We start from the raw sequence: 22835 nt of genomic DNA on the forward strand, positions 1-22835 counted from the left end.
ATGGGTAATTACCCGGACATTGGCAACACTGACGTTTATGTAGAGGACTAGCAGTAGCAGTGCTACCTGGTGACAGATTTTGGAACTAAGTTGTTTACATATTTTGACAGCTGTAAAAATTTGTTTACCTACATAATTAGCAGTGCTACCTAGTGGCCAATCTTGGAGCTAACTTTTTGTTTGTTTAGTGGCGCCCTCATATGGATTTTTCTGAAACTAATTTTTTATTTTTATGTTTTTTTGTGATTTCTTTGTTTTTTTCTTTGTTTTAAACATTTTTTTTTGCATTTTATTAAATAATATATGTATTAATGCCCTATAATAGAATGTTGAAGTATGTAAAAAATAGGTATGCCACTAAAATTTTTTTTTTTAAATATTAATGGTTTTTCTTTATTCTGGTCCGAAATAATACCATTTTTTTTGTTTAGAATATTACAAAAATCGTATAATTAATGAAAGTATCATATAAACATGCATGTTACATATTGTAACTAAATAATACTTTTTTAGTGATAGTTTTATAACAAAAGTTGTGTGTATATTCACATAGGATATTTCCTCAACGTCTTTTTCATTTTAACTTCATTTGAGGAACAGTTTTTCATGAAGTACTCTCAGGATTGGCTGTTTTTAATCTGAAAATCATCATTATTCAATGAAATAGCGTTTATTAAAGTTAATCTTAAATGATATTTTTATTTTGAAAGAATGAAATTTTAATCAATGAAATAAGGTTAACGTTAAATCTTTTAGAATGAATTCGTTGCATTGTAAAACTTACTGACAATAAATAATTTGAACTTAAACTTCTCCTACGTCGTAAGTTTACTTTTGTACGAAACTTGTATAAGTCAAGTTACACTTATTGCCATAGATTTGAATCATTAGTTCATTTAATCTGTTACGACCAAAATAAACCACACTTTTTTAGGATGCGATTGGAAAACGTTTTTACAAAAAATGTCTCATATCAACCGTTAAATAAAATTCCAAGTCTAAAGCTTTAAACAATTGTATTAATAAAAATAATAATAAAATCTAAATAAATTCAGTGATTATTTGAAGAATATGCAAGGTTGAAATTTTTTATATTGCTACAGACAGTAATAAGTGAAGAATATAGATTTAAGAAACAACTGGAGTCTAAAAATTAGAATAATCAAAGTAAGAAAAACCATAGACTAAAATAAGTTTGATTTACTTTTTACTTGATAAATTCGACAGCAAAATACAGCTCACGTAATCAACAAATATTTTCATTTTTTAATTATTTTACTGAAAATGAATTAAAAAATTATTAGCTCGACTAATAACATTTCTATGTGATTGGAAGATGATACAGAATTAACATGCATGTTTGATGTTGAATTTTTCAATCAAATAAAAACCTTTCAGCAAAAATTAAAACATTTATTTCTATTACAAAGGAAAAGATTTAAATAAATTATAAGAAAAAAAGTTTCAGATTTTGTTTTACTGTTTTTAACGTAGATAAGATTAATAGTAGATAAGATTACCTGAAGAACATTTCTACAGATGGTGCGTAGATAGATTCCATTGTTCAGCTTATTATCGGGAAATGAATGAATGCGAATCACCTCATATTTTTAGTTGTACTCTGGAAGTATAGATGGACACTTAAAAATAATCATTTCAGGTGAAAGCTGAGCTTAACAAAGTAAGTTTTACGAAGTATCGAAGATGTCCTAGGATGAAAGCACTGAATAAAAAAATAAAGAAAAATATACTACATTAAAACAACAAAAAGAATTTAAGATAGTTCAAAATGTTCACCAATTATTAGAAAAGAATGAACTAACCACACGTAATTCTGTAATAAACTAAATGAACGCGATTGAAATAATCTTACCGATGTGGGCTATATTACTATTTCAATTTTTACTATTGATAATCAATAAAATCAAATTAAATCTTTAAAAATTCTTTATTTTCATGTCAATTATGTTTGTCTAACAAACGAAATATAATTTTTAAATGCTTCAATTCAAATATTACAACTTCTTAACTTCAAACTTTCTTCTACGAATGTGGAAACATTACGTATCGAGATTCAAAAGACAAGATTACATCATAAAAAAGATTTTAGTTCATCAAGTAATACTTTGAACATACTAAATAATGGATGAGATTCCTCGGAGAACACTTCTACAGGCAAAGTGGTAGGTAAATTTCCTTGACTTCTTCATTCTCCAGAATAGCAAGGATGAAAACCATCTAACCAACAAACTGCTGTTTGCAAAGACATAGAGGTATTCTTGTCACATAAAAGCTGTGCATTCCTGGGCTACAAGCAAAGCCCAGGAATGAAAGCACTGGAAATTTATAAAGAATGCTACACCAATAATTTCAAAGATTGTAAAAATCGGAGAATTTTTCTGTGCAAGTAAATCTTTAATCAAGCAAGTTTCAAGTACTTAGCAATCTAATTCAGTCATTCTGTATTCAATTTTCTAGAAAAACGTTTACTTTAGATCGAAATGAAATGAAGTATTTCAACTTAAATGATGTTCCCACCTCGTACTACATTAGCTGGCTAAGTGAGGAAGTTATATGGAGTTAGATGTGTGTTATTGAAAATGTTAATAAATCGTTGTTGTAAAAAATAGTGAAATAAAACTAAATGAAAACTACTTATTAAAGGGTTCGGTGCGTTTAGTGCATTTGTAATGTTTTAAAATTCTAAGGTTGAGGTTGTATTTCATATGGGAGGGTGCAAACTAATCAGGGATTATTTATCAGTAAAAAGTTTTTTTTTATTTTGTAACACTTAGAATGTGTGAAATAATAGATAAGACTACCTGAAGAACGATCCCACAAAGGGAGAGATGTAATTACATTTCTTCACTTTATACTCCAAAATACACTTGATAAGAATCACCTCATATCATCGGTGTGCTGCTGGATGTAAAGGACCCAATCAAAATTTCCAGATGAAAGCTGAGCAATCGAGCGAATTGTTAGAAAACACTCGATAAGAAAGGAAATCTCCTGACTGCTGTTTCTACCCCTACTCCTTTTTGGTGAACCGTATTATTTCAAAATCGTGTAACAAAGACCGTGTAAAAAAAAGAGTTGGGTGAATCACTAAAATTTGTTTGTTGTAACCTGAATATAAAATGTAGTATGGCTGATTTTGTTTATCTTATTTTGTTATATAGCTTGTAGCTGGCTTATGGAATTTCATCCATCATTAACGATAATTAATCAGTTTAAAAACATATTGGTTGGAGGATGTATCCGACTTCCACTACACTTGCGGACTGAGGGAGGTTACAACATACTTAAGTACAACGCAGGTGTGATAAAATTAATGAAAATAAAATGCATTTATATCTTGTGTCACATATCGTATTTTTATAATGTAGGTAATGTTTTACAATTGTATTTTACATGAGGGGCACGCTTTTCGTAAGCACCAATGAATTATATCTAGTTCATTTCTATTTGGAAATATTGTACAATTAAAAGAAATTATTATGCAATTAAATATTGATAAACAGGTATTGTTTCATAATCAATAATGCCTAATTATTAAGTTCTGTAAAACCTTTTACACTAAAGAACAAACATGATGAAATACTTACGCTTTTTACTTTATTTTTTTGATTATAGTGTGTTAGTAAAGTTTGCTAGATATCTGTTCGAATTGACTTTAATTTGCCAGAGTTATAGTTAATTTTGGTAATAAAGATGTTTTTTGAATGGCATTGTGTTTTTATGTAATTCTATTCTTTCTGTGTGACGCCCATACGTCTTCCTATTCTATCTTATGTACCAGCACCATTTGTTGTTGATACTGTCCGTTTGTTGATAAGTAGTTTGCTTATAAACTATAAATTGCTTATAATTGTTATAAACGAGGATATGCTATTTATTTTAAAGAATGTTTGGGGGATTGTATCTTTTATAGGAAAACAAATTTCAAAGTAAGGTGCTTTCAATATTAAGGTTTTCCTGCGGTTTTTGACGATCAATCCTTATACAACTCTGCTACTGGACATGATTCTAATTTAAAAACTAATATACACTGCCAAGATTTGAAGTAAAAGGAGTCCTTTTTTTCTCTGGAGTCTAAATGACAATTGATCAGGCATTTATGGTTTTAGCAAGGTGTACATGGCTATAAAGATCTATCCACTGCTGAAAGATCTCTTGGGGCTTGCATTGAGGTGTATTTTTGTACAAAGAATTTTGACTCTTTAGAGAACACAATGAGTGAATTGAGTTAATGAACTAAAGCTCTCAAAATCTAAATAGGTGTACACACGTAAACTATGACTGCTCATCATATGTGTATCAAGTGTTCATTACGATACCATTATTCGCGAAGAAATGGCAAGGATATAAAATTGATTAAACAGATAATTAATATTTACTGTTATAGGATTAATTAAGCTTGAATATAACGCAGTAAATGGTTTCTGTTGTAAGTCTGTTCACATAGAACAGATGCTACACTTACTTTAATTAACAAAATATTTTACATCATATGAATCTACTTGAATGGCTATTACTTTACTAGAACAAAAGATAAATTTAATTATTCTAATTTTATTATAAGAAACCATTTAAAATTATCACAACTGTTTCATCCATGTCAAAACAGAGTGATCTGTGTAGTGAAGTTAGCGATGATTACCAAATGCAGGTACTGTAATTATGGGTATTTATACTTTATCTACAGAACTTAGAATTGTGAAAAATATTCGCAATACTTCAGCCACCTAGGGTATTTGGGTTATTGTTATTGAAGAATATCCTTATTGTATAAAATTTAAATTGAATATTATTAAAATTCAGACCTCCATTACAGCCAAAAAACATGAGAGTTGTGTAGTTTAAATATGGTTTATCCCCCTTCAAAAGTATTCTAGACATTCCTTTCGATTTCGGTTCTTTCAAATAAATAGTTTCGTAAAAATATCTAAATAAGCATTTACGTGTATATACTAGATAAATTTATAAAAACAAAAACGTAACTTTACCTTAAGCTCTATAAGTCAAAGCACTTAATTTTATATGCAAAAATTATGTCTATTACATTCAGATACCTGGAGGACGTATTTATCATTGATATCCTAATGTTCTTAGAGAACTTCTTCTAAGCTAATAATTGTGAAACTGAAGTAATTGGTACAAAATCACACCCATTTAAGTATATAACTTACACTTGAAACCATCGCTCCGTAATGAACAATTGTGTTACTGAGGTGATTGGAGAAATTTCTGATAACTTTTGCTCAAATTGCTAAACTGAAGTAATGGTTGCATACATCAGTCTTCTTTGCAAATAATGCTAAGTTTACTTTTATTTGTCCCGGTGAGAATGGCGTATGTCCATTTTGAGCAGTTTTGAGATAAAACGAGTTTTGTGTTTTGTTCTGTAAAAAATGCAGATAATAAAAATAGCTTTATTATTTTTGTTTTTATTATTATTACATAGAATCAAATTTTTTGTTGCATATTTAGAATGCAATGGGATTTTAAATTATTTTAGAAAATGCAAAAATATGACTTACTTCATTGTCATTCTCAACATATCTGGGGTAAGGTTAAACAAAACGGCATTTAAAACCAATTTTAAAGGTTTTATTTCATAAACCAATGCTTGAAAATGCAGAAGACCCCATCACAGCGACTCAATTTACTAGCAGATCTTATTTCAACATAACCGACTACACTATCCACAGAACTGATCACCCTAATGATACCCATGGGGCACTGTAATTCTAGTAAAAAACTGTCTTCAACACAATCTGATCCCAACTAATCCTACCAATTCTCTTCAATCAACAGTCATCTCTCTCCCAATAAACTGAACAGACGATTCAAACTTCTCTCTAGACTACTCGACAAGCGATGTAAACTCTCACTACAGAATAAATGACTTATCTACACTATGATACTGAAACCTGCTTACTTAATGGAACGGACTTACGGAATGGAACTTTGGGGCTCAGCCAAAGCTTCCAATATCTACAAAATCCAATCCTTCCAGTCAAAAACACTCCGTCGAATCGCAAATGCTCCTTACTATGTCCCTAACTCTAGCTTGCACCGAGATTTCCTTGTTCCTTATGTTTCAAAAGCTGTAAGATCCCGTTATATTAAATTCCACACATCAATCACCTCACATCCTAAACCACTAGTAACCCAACTTACTCCATTGCCTGGAAATACTCCAAGACGGCTGAACGCAGGTGGCCACGCGATCTTCTAAATGAAGTAAGTGCCAGTGCACAATAGTGAACTCCTCTTTGGGAGTTTTCTTTGGGAATAGGTGAATTCTCCCCTCATGCTATTCATGTACTTTTCTATTATCATGTTGTATGTATCAGCTTCACTTATTGCAGAAATATATTGTGCAGTTGTGAAAGTAAAAAAAAAAAAAAAATTATAATTTAACTAATAACACCAACACTAAGGCTTATTTTTAATTTTTAGTTGACTAAAATATATAACAATTTACTAATTAACACCACACGACTATAAACTTCACCAAGAATAGAGTCATAAAGAAACAAACAATCTGGCGAACTTACGCCACTGTCATTCTCAACAGTATGAGCTTTTGATTAAGTACTAAAAACTTTGTGCTTCTCCTGAAGGCCAATAATTGCACCAAGAACTTACTGCATTGCCACTCTAAACAAAACAGTTGTTGTAGAATACAAAGCGGTCGTTACCTTGATTTCAATAAAAAAATGGACTTACGCCACTTTCATTCTCACCGGGACGTTTGGGAATGTGAGATAACTTAATTGTTCTTCCTATTCTCTACAGCAGGCTAGGTAAGCTGTGATTAAACTATAATTAAAGTTTCAATATGTGAGAAATGGTAGTGCGAATTAGATATCACCTGTATGCTTAAAATACTGATTTAATCCAAAAGCGTTTCACTCAACTAGGATTTCTATATCTTTGGAATCAATCATATGCATATCAATACTTGTTCACTGAGCAAATATTGCAAACAGCTGGAGTATCTTGTGTTTTAGCTGCTATGTAAAATAAACTATACTCTTCTATAAAGCAATTGCTTTATACACTAAATAAATAGTTACACACAGATGTACTTTCCTGAATAAAATAAATATTTCAATGATACAATTTTATTTAAAAAAATAATTAAACAAAAAATAAAACTTCTTTGTACAGTTAAAAAAAAAGATTATTTTTTTTTAAACATAAAAATGTTTTATCTCTTCTCGTACAAATAATTTGAATTTCTTGTAGGCTTTTCTCTCTCTAAAACTTTCAGCATTCATTAATGTGCAAAGATTTCCATATTAATTTGTATTCCGTAGGCTTACATCCTAAGCAAGATATAGAAATCGTAGTTGCTAATCTCACTAAGCTGCATAATATTCCAAATTGCTAATGCTACATATTCCAGTAAATAATACTCCACTCCAATCTTCCTTTATTTATTTACTTTTTAGTGCAACAGTCCTTACAACAGGACCTGGACCTTCTCAATTTTACTGTTCAGACCAATACTTTTAGGTTGATCGCATTCTGTTGCACATCTTTTAAAACCGTCCTGGCATCATCCTACACAGCATCCAACTATCTTATCAGGCAATGATCTCTTCTCCCTGCACCAGATGAATGAAAAATATTTATCAGGATTGTATAATTCATAGTAAGGTAAATAATGGCAAAAAAAGAAGCCTACTCATGCTCCGCACCTGAACATCATGAGTACCTGCGATTTGGGTGGTACTCCTAATGCATGAAAGTAATAGGAACTACGTCTAGCTGATCATCCAATAATAATGCCAATAATAAACACCACAAATATCAATTAAAATAAAATACAATAATTATAGTTTGGTTCCACTTTCAATCGTTCCAACATTGAAATAAAAAAAATTGTCAACATTTACAACAGTATGAAGAAAACACCTTCATATTTAAGTTTCTGAATTATTTCTATATTCCTTCAAATGCGTATAGGTTTTTATGAAGAATACATTACACTTCTCGGTATATATTTATATAAAATTTGTTTTAAGGTTGCGAAGTACACATCTAGACTACAACTATGCTGAAAAATCTTCACAGCAATAACGCACATGATGAGAAGGAAAATTTCGTTTACAGCATTTTTTTTTTTATTCAAAAGTTTTTGCTTTATTATCACCATGATGTTCTGGAATTCTCAACTAGAAACTGGATCTTGTGTTCCAATTATTTATATGCCCCTTATTACTTATTTTTAATTTGGTATTCAAGAAAACTTGTTTTATTTATTACTGTTCATTATTTTTGGTGACTGAATCATACTTTCAATAGGTTGAAAAATAAATGTCAGTTTCAGTCATGATAAACTTTATTATGCCGAGCTTTCGAACTAGGGTACTAGGTCATCTTCGATTGATCACACACAGGCCGATCAAATTCAGTCCATGAACAGACAAGATAGAAGACACACCAACCCACTAATGATGTAAAACGGTACATAGTAAATTAGTCCTGAAGATGACCTAGTCCCCTAGGTCGAAAGCTCGGCATAATAAAGTTTATCTTGACTGAAACTGGCATTTATTTTTTATCTTATTGTTTTATTTACTTATTAACCTTTGTTGTTTAACGGATGGATTAATGTTTCAAAAAATACCTTATTATTATTATAGAATATTGTTTACTGCAAACAATAAAGTGTATAGAATTTTTAACCTTCGAAAATTTTGGAGATTTTAGCGAATTGTTTTCTTAAATTTTCTAGAAGGGCAATGAGGTTGATGTAGAAGCTGTGGAGGATGATATTTGTCCAAGACATTACCAGTTAACTTTAAATACGAATTTGGAGTCGGACAGCTATACTGGTGATGTTAACATTCACTTCACCGTCAGTACACCAGTACATCTTGTCAGTATCAATTGTGTAAATTTAGCTATAAGTAACGTTTGGATAACGTTTGCTAATCAATCCCAAACAAGTATACCAATAGATAGCACCTATTTGGATAAAGCTAATAAAATGTTTATAGTATTTCTCACTCATAAACTGAAACCTGGCGAATATGTTATTTTTATGTCATTCAATGGCGATATTTCCAAAGAAAACGTTGGACTATTCAAGGACTCTTATGAAGATGACAACGGTGTTCTGCAGTAAGTTGTAATTGAAATACAATTCTTTAACATTTTATAAGTCAAATTATTAAGTTTCATTTTTTCACTATTTTTGAATAGAGAACCTCAAAAAAGTTTTTTGAGTGGAAAACAAATCTAGAAAATTTGAAATGCTTGTAATACTCTACATATATGTATAATACTATTTAAATTTAATAAAATAAAAATTTGCTTACATTCTCTAAGTTTAGTTGCTTCTTTATCCAAACTGGTTGATAATACTGAAATATTTGTACGTTCTTCTATTACAGAAATTATCTAATGACATATTTACAGCCAAGATTTGCTAGTACTGTATTTCCCTGTTTTGATCAACCCAATTATTTGACGTCATTTCAAATAAACATTGTGAGACCAACTGAAAGTAACGTTGCATCGTTTTCAAACATGAAAGTAGAGGTAGTATAATAGATATATAATTTTTTTCTTTAACTTTTGTACGAACAAAATTTATTGCATTACTCAAGAATGTTTTTTTTTAATATATTACATGAATGCATGTTTTTTAATTTTCGTTTTTCGTTAAAGAAAAAAAATTACCCATTAGTCTACAATGAATTTGGATTGATTTTTCAATAGCAGTTGTTGACATCAGGCAACCGCTGTGAAAACCACTCCCAAATTTTTAATGCAATGAATTGAAAACAATTAAATGGCTATTTCCTAAGTAAAGAAGTGTCTTGACTTTAAAAGTTCCAAATACGTCTAATGTTTATAAAGGTTTCTGTAAATAATTTGCTTTCTTGAAAAGGAACGACAGAAATAAGTTCAATTAAAAACCTTTTTTATCCAAAAAAAACAAAAACTTAATGATGGGAGAAGCTCATTTGTCAGGTATTTGAAGGCAAATAACCAGGCCGACCCGGGTCTAGAATCGGGGACGAAATAAATCCAAAAATGCCGCATAGTACGCCCTTTTCAAGTGAGCTTGAGATTAAACACTATCTGGGTCAAATGCTGCACCCCTTACAGTCCAAAGGGATCCATATGGTTTACAGATGGTTGTTCCAAGGTGACTGTTTGGTTTTTAAAGTCGGGATCTTTAGGGAAGGGCCAGGAATAGAGTAACCTTTGCGAACTATTCTTAAGCAACGTTTTTGGACAGAGAACGACCAATCTTGGAAGAATGTTCCTGGAATTAAACAAAACAAATGACAGGGCTCGATCGGTATAAAATTTTACGCTGAAGAATCAGATTATTCATAAGAGAGATTATTTGTATTCAGTAAGAAGAGCAAACGGCTTCTCATATCCTATTTGATCGCTTAACTATCGAGGTTGCAATATGATGTGTATTAGGCACTCTGCGGCCAGTGGAAATCATATCGCAACAAAAGTTAGCGGAAAAGTTTCTGGATCTAGCACGAGGATTTCAATACTAGATCATCTAGAGGAAAGTACAATAAGTCTCTCTGGCTTATGATGAAAAGGACTCCCCCTTGACTCAATAATAAAATAACATGTAGAGGCCAAAATAAAATCTTCCTAACGTCTCTTCAAAATATCAGATGTATTCAAAGTATTTAAATGGCACTACAATCCTGTCCATTGACTGTTGAGAATATAGTTTGAGATTGTTGGGATAATATTGTAATGAACTAAGGAGAGCAGCTAACAGTGAACTACTTTTGAAATGCAACTAAATGAATGTTTACTAAAATAAACAACTTATCCATTTTCGCTTTCAAATAATATAAATTAAAATAATAATTTTACATGCTAAAGCTTATTCTCCAGTATATGTTAATAAACATATTATTCGACAACCAAAGTATTACTCTATACAGAAAGAAACTGCTTCATTCCCTGAAGAAGGACTAACCACAATACATTTTGAAAAATCAGACCCAATGCCTATCTATATGGTGGCCATATTTATTGGAAACTACTCTTGTTTGCCTTCAATTCCAACAGCTGGCGGATTATATATTTCCTTATGCATAAGGGATAATAGTGAGGACAACTGTGAAAGATTTCGTGACATAGCACTTGCCATTGCGGAGATGGCTGAATATCATTTCCGTTTAAAGATTACATTGAAAAAATTAGGTAAGTTAATTTTAGTAGTGTTACGTTAATGGCTTACTTCTTTTGTAATGAAAAACGTAGATAGCTAATAAATAAAAATCAATACCTTTTAGACATCATTGGCCTTCCTAGATGTTCATTACCATGTGTATCTTTTACTGGTATAATATTAACGGATGAAAAATATTTAAAAAACTTTGACAAAATGACAACTTGGGACTATCTGAAATCAGTAGCAGTAATTTCTTGCGGCATTGCACACACTTGGTTGAGCGATTTTGGTAAAATGATAAATTGGATATTAAGATTATATTTCAATTTCTTAAATTAATGATTCAGTTACCTAATTATTTATCATAATTCATTGATTATTGAGGAGTCGGAAAAAAAATGTGTTTTCATTACTTACAACTAACCCTTTTAGGCTATTGTGTTACTTGCGTCTACATACCATAGAGACGATAAAAATTTGTCCTTATTGTGGCTAAATGAATCCGCTTCTCAATCGCCAACGAATAATTTATAATAAGTAACTTTACTTTGCATAAACACAAAAATTATTTTTTGATCAGGAATTCATTTACAGTCAACATTGATTCATGGAACGAATTTTGGTTTAACGAAGCTGTGGCCAGTTTTTTCGGAGAAATTCTTTCCAAACTCTACGAAAAAGATTGCTATTCTGTAGGTCTTAATTTGTAGAACATTTGTTTGTTTTATTAATATTTTAGATTTCAAAAGTAAAAAAATAAAATAAAGTAATGCACACTTATTTTTTCAGGCAAGCTTTACGTCCAACATTCGACTAAGTGTCGAGACAAAAAGCGGCTAGATACAATAACCCCATATCACACTAATACAATTTTCTTTTATTTGACCAAACAATAAAATCAATGGTTAAGATCTGAAATCTATTCCAATAGCATAATTCCAACTATAAAACTAACGTACCTCTTGGACTTGCAGTAATGCCCTCTTCAATTCCCAACAGGATTGAAATATATCGTAAAGTGATAGTAAGAAACAGTCATAATTTTAAAAAGATCAATCTTCAAAACGCTTCTTCTCCTGAGAGCTCTGCTCCAGACTTCCGTAAAGGTGATTCCAAAGAACATTGGGTTCGTTTATATTCCCAACACAGAGTGATGCGATTGGAACATGTCATCCACTTTTCTTGAAATTCTGTCAATTAAAAAAATATATATTGATGAAACACACAATTTGCGTAGTAAAATATTATAAAATTTGGTTAAGAACTTCAAAACTGTAGACGTCTATATTACTTCCTTTTGTTCATCTCATCGATGATTCAAAAACCTAGGCTAATATTTGTAAATCCTGGATTCTAACATTAGATATTTTACAATAATTGAATGAAATTTTGAAAGGAAAAAATTGATCACTCATTGATCTGCTTACACCAGTTCTTTTTCTTCTATTCTCTCCCTTTATATAATTCTTTTGTATCAATATCTGAATATTATGTATTAATGGAAATATTTTTTAAGAGTTGGAATATTTTCATTCGCGGCAAAATGTGGAAATATCCCTATTTCTTGAAACCTACAGCCCCAGACTTGGGCCGCATAAAAAACCGTACTATTCATGGTGAATCCATTTAAATCAGCAACTTTACATTTCTCTTTGTTTTTGAGTTGAGTAAATGATTACCTCTAAATACTTGTATTATTCCATTATTGTTCAAATTATATTTTAAGTGGAATGCTAGCGAACTATACTTGCCGTGTTAACACGCCATTCTTTCAAATAGGCTATTCTAAGTTTTTCAAATAAAAAAAATCACCTACCTTCTTCTTAAAAAATGCTCAGGGAATTTAAGAATAATTAGCTGCTTAAATATTTACCTAGCACTTTCTTAGGCCGTCATGGACCAGTGAGGGTATGTCTAAAATACAGAATGTACTTTGTTTTTCATTTGTAAGATTATTGAAATAAAGACTTATTATTATTTTTTTCTAACCTCCAACTATGTAACGATTAAACTTCCTAATCAACCTGAATAATGGTTTTCAAAAACTGGAACTAACAAAATAAAATTGCACAACAGAAGTTATTGATTACGAATAGCTCAATTTGAAGATCTGAACAACTAAAGAAAGTGAAAAGAGGGAATAGAATTATTTTACGCAACAAATGTGAATGCTGTGCTATCTAGTGGCACTTGCTAGAACTGCAACAGAGCTGTAGTTCCACAAATTGCCGCTAGATAGCATGGAAATGTACTTTCACGTTTTTTGGACAACCCAATATATTTTATTTTAACAATAGTACAATTTTAAGAAACCACAATGCAAATTTTTAAGTAAATACTTTCAAATAACGACAACCACTTATTCTAATTACTTATATTATTCCTCTTAGTATTTCTATAAACTAAAGTAGCCGATGTATTGTAAGTACTTACGCATTAATGTTCAATTTATCTGTCCTATTATGATAATACTGTTATTTAGATGATACTAATCACAATTCTATTTTCCAATCATTAATTAAGAAATATATACAATTTTCATTAAATCAATTATTTCTTAAGTTTAGTAATAGTCGCACATTACTTCAATAATTCTTTCACTTAATAGTAATGATGATGCCTACTGATTATGTAGACAATTGCAACACAAAGAATTATTATTGTTAATATTATTATTTTTTTGTTTTGTTTTCTTTTTTTGGCATTGGCTTCCGCCATACAGCCAGCATCGTCTAGGTGCTTATCACTAGAATATCACTCACTCTCCATTCTTACCTACAAATACATTCGCTTCACACATTCATCATTCTACTATATACCGCTATTTACATAAACTACTGCTAATGGATGGAGCAGCACTCTGTGCTCCTGCCATCCTTCTCGCTTAACCAAAATTAAAATCACGTAATCCTTCTCTAAGCATTTTGTTCCATTCATTCTAATTCGGCTATAGCTTCTAAATACATTCATATTTCATTGCTAGCTCTGGTATAGACTTTAAGCACATATATGTTGGTGGAGAATACTATGCCTTCGTAGCGAAATGGTGCATCTAAATACCTGTATATATCGTCAAACATTCGTTTCCTTTCTACCACATAACGTGGACATATCATTATTACATGTTTGAAATCCTCCTCCTCATTGCAATGTACGCAAAGAGGAGAGGACCTTTTGTTGATCCTGTGTAGATACGATCCGCACACCGCGTGGTTCGCTCTCAGCCTGCTTATTGTCGTAACAACCCATTTATTAGTGACAGTTCCCTTAAACCATGGTTGTCTAGGTAACTGATCTGCCATAGTTTTATAGAATCTACCTTTATCACCATTATTGTAATCTGTCTGCCATTTTTGTAGTGCTGCTTTTGCAATTATACCCTTGATATCGGTGTATGGTAATTTATAATTAGCCATTTCCCCACTATTGGTGGCTTCCTTTGCAAGTGTATCAACAATTTCATTCTCTTTTATACCACAATGACCTCTTACCCACAAAAAATTAATGCAGACTCCCTTCTCTTTAAAAATGGCAATAGTTTCTACAATCTCTGCGATAATGTGATTCATTCCTGCAGACTGGTTGTGTATATGTGATAATTTACACAACGCACTCTGGTTGTCACTAATAATGGTATATTTTTTCTCCGACTTATTATTATTTGCCTAGTATGTAAAAGTCTCCAGAACAATATTTACTATCCAAGCATCGCTTTTTGACCAACAAATCATCTCACTATAACCACTTTAATATAAGTTTTGATCAATTTTTAAATTGTTTAGGATTGGGTGAATATTGGATCCGGCACCCTGCCAACAATGAAGCGTGATGGCTACATTAATACATATGCTATTCAACAATTCTCACACGAAGTCACTTTTAATGACATTAACAGGGTTTTGGTCTTTCAAAAAGTACGTTTTATCTTAAATGATAATATTTTATTTCCAGGTGACTATAAAAAGTCGTCGTTCTAAAGATTCATTAAGCTAAAGCTGCATTGGTAATTATTACTGACAACTGGATTAGAGTCACCCATCTTTTTTTTAAATAAAATAATTTAGAAATTGAATAGCAGCTAAAGATTTATTGATAGCCAACCACAAGCTGACTGATCGTTGATGGAAGCAAGAGAATGTTGTCCAGTTGCACGCAGTTCCCTTAGTTGGCTGTGACTTTAATTACAAATAAATAAATACAAAAATAAAGACGAAATCTTTATGAGAAAATTGTTGTTCTCTCTTTTCCTGACTAATATCATTTCTATGAAATTTTAGATAGCAACAACTTCATAAATCTATATTTTATTAACGTTTATTTTTCTTTCAGAGTGTAGCCATTATGCGAATGGTATTCTTTCATAATATAAATAAATTAAGATCTATACTATATGACTGCTTCATAAAGAAAACGAAAGTAAATTCATTAATTTTTTTCAAACTAGCCAAAAAAAAATTGAATTTTGATCCTGAACCTGTTTTTGAAACTTTTTTACATCAAAAAGGTTATCCATTGTTAAATGTTTCCTCATTGTACGGAACATCGCATATAATTGAAAGAATTAGTTATGTGAACAGTAAATATCATCAACGAAGTACTGCAGAATCAATTTATGGGTAACAACAAAAAAAATCATATTTTATTTCAGATATTAATTAACACAATAAAGATAGTATCGTTCACAAATTTGTATAACCACGTTTAGAGTTTTCTGTGAAAAAGATGTAACTCTTACTCGTTATTGTTTTGAACACTACGCTGTCCGACTTCCACCAAACCCAGAAAACAAATGCTAGTTGGGCGAAACAGATTTTTCATTCTGATCCGCATCCTCTCCCAGATCCTCAGCATATACAAGATAATCCAATTTTCTTCAATCATTTTATAAATTTTTGTAAAAAGATCTTTAAGATGCCTCTACGTAGTGATAGTTCTTCACAGGGTTAACCTTTTTCAGTGGACAGGGATTGATGAATCACTTCTTACTGGTCTTCTTTCATTATTTCCTTTATTTTTTACCTTACGTGCCAAAGGCACCTTGTTTCGTTTTATCTATATCCCAATAATCTATTTTTACTAGACTTCTTTTTTTTTAAATAAAATATTCCACCAGATAAGTGTTATTTCATTGTAAATACTAGGACGCCAGAAGCTTCTTCAAGACCAAAATAAGAAAAGGAGGCTGCTACTTCCCATGTTACTCCTTTAAAAAAAAAAAATCTTTCGACAAGACTTGGTTAAAATGAGTTCCTTGGGGATGGGGGGGGGAGATAGCTACTTGATATTCCGTACTTAAAATTGAGTATGTACTTTGTCACAGTACGCATCTCTGGCAAATTTAAAAAGATTTGCACAAACCTCAGCCTTAAAAAAAAAAATATTTCTGGCAAATAATAGTGAAGCCTAACAATTCCAAACGAATACGTAAATTTAATTACGACATGGAAATATTTTTAAAAAATCCATTACTTCAATAGCTTTTAAAAAATAATTATTTCAGATATAATTGGGATATACCAATTTATTACATTTGTGAAACTAATCCTAAGGCCGTTCGATTTGTTCTAATGAAACGAAATCAAACAAAAGGTAAACTGAATATACCAACAAATAACTATAAATGTATTTGTTAACATTTTTACAACCATAATTATCTGCATTATTATTTTTTCCCCCCAGTTTCTTTGGTCTGTCCAGCCGGAAAATGGATTATAATCAACCATAAACATGCAGGCTATTATAGAGTTAATTACTCACAAGTAAAATGGACAACTTTTGCATATGTTTTTATGACTACACCAGAGGTAAATTTTACAAAGTTATTTCATTATTGTAATAAGTACAATAATGTTAGCGAATTTTTTAATTAAAGAAATAAATTTAGATTTTAGAACCAGAGAATCGAGCAGGTTTAATAGAGGATGCATTTTGTTTGGCTAAAGCTGGATACTTTCATTATAATATTCCATTCAATTTAACAGTTTACCTTCATTTCTACAGAGAACATCACTGTTATCCTTGGCAAATAATTTCTAAAAATCTGCACGAACTTTCGTATCACCTCATGGATACTACGTGTATTGGGCCATTCATGGTAAAATTCATAATGTCTAAATATAGTTTTATTTATAATGTAATTTACGAAATTTTCATAACAGCGTAAATAACTCTTTATTTAATATATTAATCCTATTTAGTACTTGTTGCTGCAAAAAGATTATTACTGTAAACAGTTACTAAAACTTTAAAATTATAGTATAAAGAATTTATATTCAATACGAAGCTATAATAATTATGAAGCTATTAAATAAAAAAAAATATCTATTCAAAGTGGTGCCTAAAATTTCACACTCATATCTAAAAACAAAGTAAAATTAAGAAAATATTTAACTCAATTTTCATTTATCAGTTATATGTTAGATCACTGATAGGAACGTCAATGGATACAAATTTATGGTCAATCGAAGATGATTCTCACATGGAAAAATTAGCGAAAATGGAAATATTAAATCTAGGAGGATGGTCAGGAGAACCAAAAATATTGGCTGCAGCAAAAGGATGTTTCTACACATGGTTTGAACATGAAGAGATATTTGCACCTGATCTTATGATTATCATTTTACGATATGGTAATGTAAAATTATTGTTTGTTTTTTTTCCTTGAAATTTTATTGGGATAAAATCTTCTTAACATTATGGTAGCAGTAATAAATTATGGATGTTTATGAGTGCTCAACTATTTAAATAAGGTTTTCTATTAATACTAAGATATAAACTAGTACGTTCTCAAGGTTAAACAGATTTCCTTTTCTTCAAAATAAAAACTAGTATTATGTTCAAGAGAATACAAGTAAATTTCACAATAAGTATCTTTATATAGAAGGTAGAATTTCAAAAATGGATAAGAAAACTAGTTCCAACGCAAAATTCTCAAGAGTAAATAAAATAAAACATTTCTTATTTAGAGAATAAAATCAATCCTTTGAGAATATCCAAAAAAAAAAAAAAATGTTTTTCTCTTAAACGATCAATCTTATTTTGTACAATAAATGATATAAAAATTAAAAATATGATTTATACAGCTAGTATAATAAATTGAGGTTGATTCATTTCACTTGTTTTTGGAATGAAATCTTTGAATCAATAACTCTTCCAATTTTTAGCAATATAATTCTAAGTTTGTCATTAAAACATGGTTTTTATGTTTCTTTTTATAACAAACAATTAATATCATTGTGATACTACAATAAATTCGTTGAATAAAATTTATAAGAATGAATTGCTCTTTTTATTACCTTCTTGCCTGTTCAATTCTAAAAAAAGCAAAAGAAGTGTAGAGGAAGGAGATTTCAATTAATCAACTCTATTGTGAGTCACGATTAGGTATTATACTAAAAACAAAAATCACATGAAATAAGTGCGCCCAACTCAAGGTGAAAATTGGAATAAAATCAATTCAGGGAGTGTAATCTGATAAGTCTTTTCAAACACTGACTAACATTTTAAAAATATTTTGGTCGCATTCCTAAAGAAGAGTTGCAACGTGTATTTGTTCAAGGCTGCTTGCGAGTAATGAAAAAAAAAGCAAGAGATTATATTAACTGCGTCAAAAATGATTAATTGCCTAGAAAGGTGTTGTTCTGATTAGGAATAAAAAAAAAAAAAAAAAAAACGGCTGGTAATCGAGTTTAGGTATTTTGGTTCAATGTTGGAAGCAAGACTAAGGGTGGAGAGCAAACCTAATTCAGTTTTTTTCTTTTGGGAGGGGGGAATAATTTGTTTTAAATAAATTATTTTATTTTATAAACTTATAAAATCGCAAAACTTTGCATCATGTTACAAGTAACAAGATCAAGGAGCCTATTAGCGAAGAGTTTTACTCCCAGATGACCAGGAATTCCAACCATAGGGCAACGAGATAGTCCAAGTTTAGAAAGAATTAGAATGTATTGATAAGAAAAGTATGGATGCAAATAAAACTGAATGGTTTTTGTACTTATCTGGTGGATGTTAGAGAATTTCTTGTTTTTACTGGAATCCCATGCATCAACTTTCCATAATAGAAACAATTTCCTATCTCCAATATATTCTTTTTCAATTTGCCAAATTAATTACCACCAAATTCACTTTATAAATGTATTTTCATTAACGATGATTTTGGGTGTATCGAGGTCAATCAAATAAAATCAAACACAAATTTTGTTTCATCTCACCAGTGTTTCGGTAAATCTACTGCCATCTTCAGGGTCTGTACAAAAGAAATATTACACTAATGCAGATTGAGTAACATAAAAATTATACAAAACATTTTTTTTCTGTTTATTATCTAGAAATAAAACTATCATTGTATTTTCATAACATTATTTATGTGAGAGAGTTATTTTTAATTTGAAAGCTGGCTGACGGTCAATAAAAATTCCAACCATTTTCTGAAATATAAAATATTATTATTATTTTTTGCTCTCTCTCCACTAGGATTACATAGTGAAAACAATACAGAAATGTGGAATAAAGTTTTAAAGAGCTTCGCTGCATTGCATAATTGCCGTAGGAAAGATGAATGCTGGACTGCACTTAGTTCTGCAAGAGATTCACAACTTATTGAGAAGTATGAAATATTCAAATACTGTCTCACTTAAGACTTATTTATCTAAGCAATTACTTTATTAAAAAAAATAATAATAATAAAACGTTAATTAGTGGCATAAACTTTTGATATAAAATAAAGTATAATAAACATTCCTAATTTTTTTGAATTAATTTTTTCAGACTCATTCAAACAGAAAAAATGGAAAATTATTTTCAGTCAGAAATAATGCATAAACGATTAAATACTCTTCTTGATAATAATTATGCAATTCAACCATTATGGAATTTTATGAGGTTTCTTATATTAGTGCTTTATTATTTATTTTTCTTTCCAACTGTTTAGTTTTAAAATGTTTTAATTAGTTTTAATCATTGGCACTTTAAGGAAAAATGCAAATGAATTTCTTAAACGGAATATAACATTGACTAACTGTTTTAGAAGTTTTGTTGTTAAAGTTGCTTCTAAGCTGGACACTGAGCAGCATCTTAAGGAGGTATTTTATTTATATAAGTTTTTTATGCTTCCTTTCTTTCTTTTCTTTTTAAGAATTACGTCCTTCTGCTAGCATAATTCGAGTAAAAACCAATATAAACTTAGATAGTGCGTCATAGTTAAGTGGGTAAATTCTTTCAGTCTGGCAAATTGTATTTTCATATTGATTTGATTTATAGTTGAAGTTTGTGTCGTGGATTAAGTCTCCTCTTATTTTATTCGTAGATTTGTTTTATTTAGGGGCCCAAAAATAAATTTGAAATACATTACCATTTCATAATCTTGAGCAGATATTGGATCTACGATTGCCTCTTGAAGAGTGACTCAATAGTTCGTACTTTCAAAAGATGAAACCCAAACATTCATATCTTTGAGTCAATTAATTTGGTCTAGCAGCTTAGTTATGAAATCTGTAAACCAAGCGATCGCCGAGTATTACCGATCAAGTTATTCAAAACTGTCTGCATATTTTTATAATAGGGAGTGCCAATTATAGAAGGAAGTTAACGAACACTTCTTTAAGTATCTGAAAGGCCAGTGGGTGTACAAGCCTGAGAATTAAACAATCCTAAGTGGCAACTTTAACGCTTACAAAGTACTGTAGAGCCTGCAAATTGATAAAGGCAACTTACTTAATGGACACTGCAGTTCCACACAGCCATAATATGCTTCTCATAATATGTTACTCAATGTAAGCGCGTATTGCATATTTGCGGTCTTCTTATTTCTTACTTAAGTAGCTATTACTTTTCAATATATATCAAAAGGACCAACTTGATTTCACTCGTTAGATCTGTAAGCTCACCAGATCTCTTTAGCTCTTCTAATTTCTTCGGTGTAACCTAGTAATTAGCTGGAGAGATTCGCTAGGCTTCCTTTCGGTTCATTTCCTTCTAAGTCTTTGCAGCACTAGGCAACACCTAGCATGGCTCCTCTACACCTATAAAGGAACAATAATATTTACGTCATTAGAAATTTGAAAAAACAATTCATCCTGTACATTTAAACAAGCAAAAATAAAATGCATTTTATGACTCTCTCCAAAAATCGCTAATTACTAATTAGACGAAAGCTATCATATAATTTATTTTCAACAATCTTACATAAAATCTTTCCACATATTTATTCAACCGCCACTCAATTTTTTAATATTAATTTGTTTCTTGTAACAACTTTATTTACAGATTAAGGAATATATGAAATTACAGGAAAAATCTTCTGCACTAGAAAGAGTTATTGAATCTATAAGCATAAACATAAAATGGAAAGACGCTTATTATGAAGTTCTTTGCGAATGGTTACATCTGTATGTTACTAACGTATGTGTTGAAGAAGAAAGTGAAGAATGAATATCTAAGTATTTTACACAAGTACCCGACTCAAATATGTAGAATAAAATTTTTCAGTATTTTTTATTTGAACTGATTTTTATTCCTATTATGCATTCCTTGATATAAATATTTTGCTAAATATTCAAGAATATATAGCTTCGATCTCCTAAAAGAAATGTGGCATAATCGCATGAGTGAAGAACAATTATTATTACAATTGCATGAATAAATTATACTAAATGAACTAAATTCCACATCCACCATCATATTAAAAGTTTCCAATACGAAGCGTTAATTCACGTGGACACAATTAACTAAGTTAAAAGTACCTTAAAAATTGAGTAATCCATGAATATTTTTACTCCAAGTTTCTATTTTTTTTAAAAACAAGTTGTGATGGTAAATGACCAATTCTTTTTTTCTCTTAAAACTAGTATGAGGAACTCTTGCGTTCGTCTTAATTTTCTTATCTTGAGATTTCAAAAGAAATTCATGTTTTGTGGTGAACTGAATCTGAAAAAATGGTTTTTAGAAAATGGTCAGAGCCTTTAAATAATTTTAATTTTTTGAGATTTTCTCTCATAACATACAACTTATATGTAACATAAAAATAGATGTGAAACTTTTAATTTAATCACTTTTCGTGTGAAATTCCTTTAGAGCAATTTTGAGGGAGGGAAAGAGGAAGTCTCTTATAGTTCCGTATTGGAATATTTTTTTTTTTTAACAACTGTTTAATCATACCAAATATTAACTATGTTTCAGATATTAGGATTTTAAAGAAAACGTATCGTTAGAACCTTAATAATTGTAGTTTGCGAAAGTTTATAGTGTTGAATGTTCACATCAGATTTCTTTATTTGAACGTAGTGATTTAATAGTTGAAATGTATTCTTTTTGTACTTACTAGTCTACAAGCTCTTCCACTTAATAGATATATTAACCGAAGCGTTAATTTTCGTTTGGTTGATTCCAGATAATGACAATAAAAATTAATCGTGGTCAGACTGAGTTAATTACTTCACTAATGATACGTGCACTTACCGTAAATCGTAAATTATATTACTGCATGCAAATTCATTTTTATATTATCAATTTACTAGATATATTTTACAATTAACTACTGATTAAAACTTATAGTAGTTTCCTACTCTTTAAAAAGTAAACTATTTCAAGTAAAGAAAAAAATTGGAACAATACTATTCGATGAAGCAGTTAAAACCTTCAAACCGTTTGA

General features: G+C 30.3%; 2 protein-coding genes and 1 long non-coding RNA gene across 10 annotated transcripts; 1 reads left to right on the top strand and 2 right to left on the bottom strand.

Moving 5' to 3' along the window:
• The first annotated feature begins 4531 nt into the window (after positions 1-4531).
• LOC141458155 (glutamyl aminopeptidase-like) lies at positions 4532-21682 on the top strand. Of its 2 annotated transcripts, none has more exons than XM_074135766.1 (16): positions 4532-4672; positions 8756-9144; positions 9417-9564; positions 10953-11214; positions 11307-11474; positions 11780-11877; positions 14968-15099; positions 15515-15801; positions 16686-16774; positions 16865-16989; positions 17070-17279; positions 17595-17814; positions 19661-19793; positions 19955-20068; positions 20160-20268; positions 21452-21682. In XM_074135766.1, the coding sequence occupies exons 1-16, from the start codon at positions 4619-4621 to the stop codon at positions 21614-21616; spliced, it is 2703 nt and encodes a 900-aa protein (XP_073991867.1). In that variant the 5' UTR covers positions 4532-4618; the 3' UTR covers positions 21617-21682. The 2 variants fall into 2 exon arrangements, with proteins under 2 accessions (XP_073991867.1, XP_073991868.1); XM_074135767.1 differs by lacking the exon at positions 4532-4672 and having other exon boundaries at positions 8764-8899; positions 9021-9144.
• LOC141458160 (uncharacterized) lies at positions 4691-14940 on the bottom strand. 6 transcript variants are annotated; one of them, XM_074135776.1, is made up of 7 exons: positions 13175-14940; positions 13059-13099; positions 12145-12375; positions 11645-11855; positions 11300-11416; positions 9342-9523; positions 7121-7622 (listed from the first exon to the last, which is right to left on the bottom strand). In XM_074135776.1, the coding sequence occupies exon 1, from the start codon at positions 14752-14754 to the stop codon at positions 14152-14154; it is 603 nt and encodes a 200-aa protein (XP_073991877.1). In that variant the 5' UTR covers positions 14755-14940; the 3' UTR covers positions 7121-7622; positions 9342-9523; positions 11300-11416; positions 11645-11855; positions 12145-12375; positions 13059-13099; positions 13175-14151. The 6 variants fall into 6 exon arrangements, with proteins under 6 accessions (XP_073991880.1, XP_073991877.1, XP_073991878.1 ...); XM_074135779.1 differs by lacking the exons at positions 11300-11416; positions 11645-11855 and adding an exon at positions 4691-5405 and having other exon boundaries at positions 7460-7622; XM_074135777.1 differs by lacking the exon at positions 11645-11855.
• LOC141458164 (uncharacterized) lies at positions 18835-22835 on the bottom strand. 2 transcript variants are annotated; one of them, XR_012460765.1, is made up of 5 exons: positions 22643-22835; positions 21928-22111; positions 20900-21207; positions 20538-20677; positions 18835-19433 (listed from the first exon to the last, which is right to left on the bottom strand). It is a non-coding gene; the product is annotated as an uncharacterized lncRNA (long non-coding RNA). The 2 variants fall into 2 exon arrangements; XR_012460764.1 differs by having other exon boundaries at positions 22506-22835.

Source organism: Rhodnius prolixus, unplaced genomic scaffold, assembly GCF_049639745.1.
Source record: "Rhodnius prolixus isolate KJV_2025 unplaced genomic scaffold, Rpr scaffold_5, whole genome shotgun sequence".
Taxonomy (NCBI): domain Eukaryota; kingdom Metazoa; phylum Arthropoda; class Insecta; order Hemiptera; family Reduviidae; genus Rhodnius; species Rhodnius prolixus.

What these genes read in the sequence shown, in the direction of transcription:
- LOC141458155 (XM_074135766.1), top strand. Translation starts at nt 4,619, where the DNA reads ATGTCAAAACAGAGTGATCTGTGTAGTGAAGTTAGCGATGATTACCAA. An exon ending in CACTTGGTTGAGCGATTTTG is followed by an intron (nt 11,475 to 11,779) that starts GTAAAATGATAA and finishes ATTCATTTACAG; the next exon opens with TCAACATTGATTCATGGAAC. An exon ending in TTTTTATGACTACACCAGAG is followed by an intron (nt 16,990 to 17,069) that starts GTAAATTTTACA and finishes AAATAAATTTAG; the next exon opens with ATTTTAGAACCAGAGAATCG.
- LOC141458160 (XM_074135779.1), bottom strand. Translation starts at nt 14,754, where the DNA reads ATGAATCACATTATCGCAGAGATTGTAGAAACTATTGCCATTTTTAAA.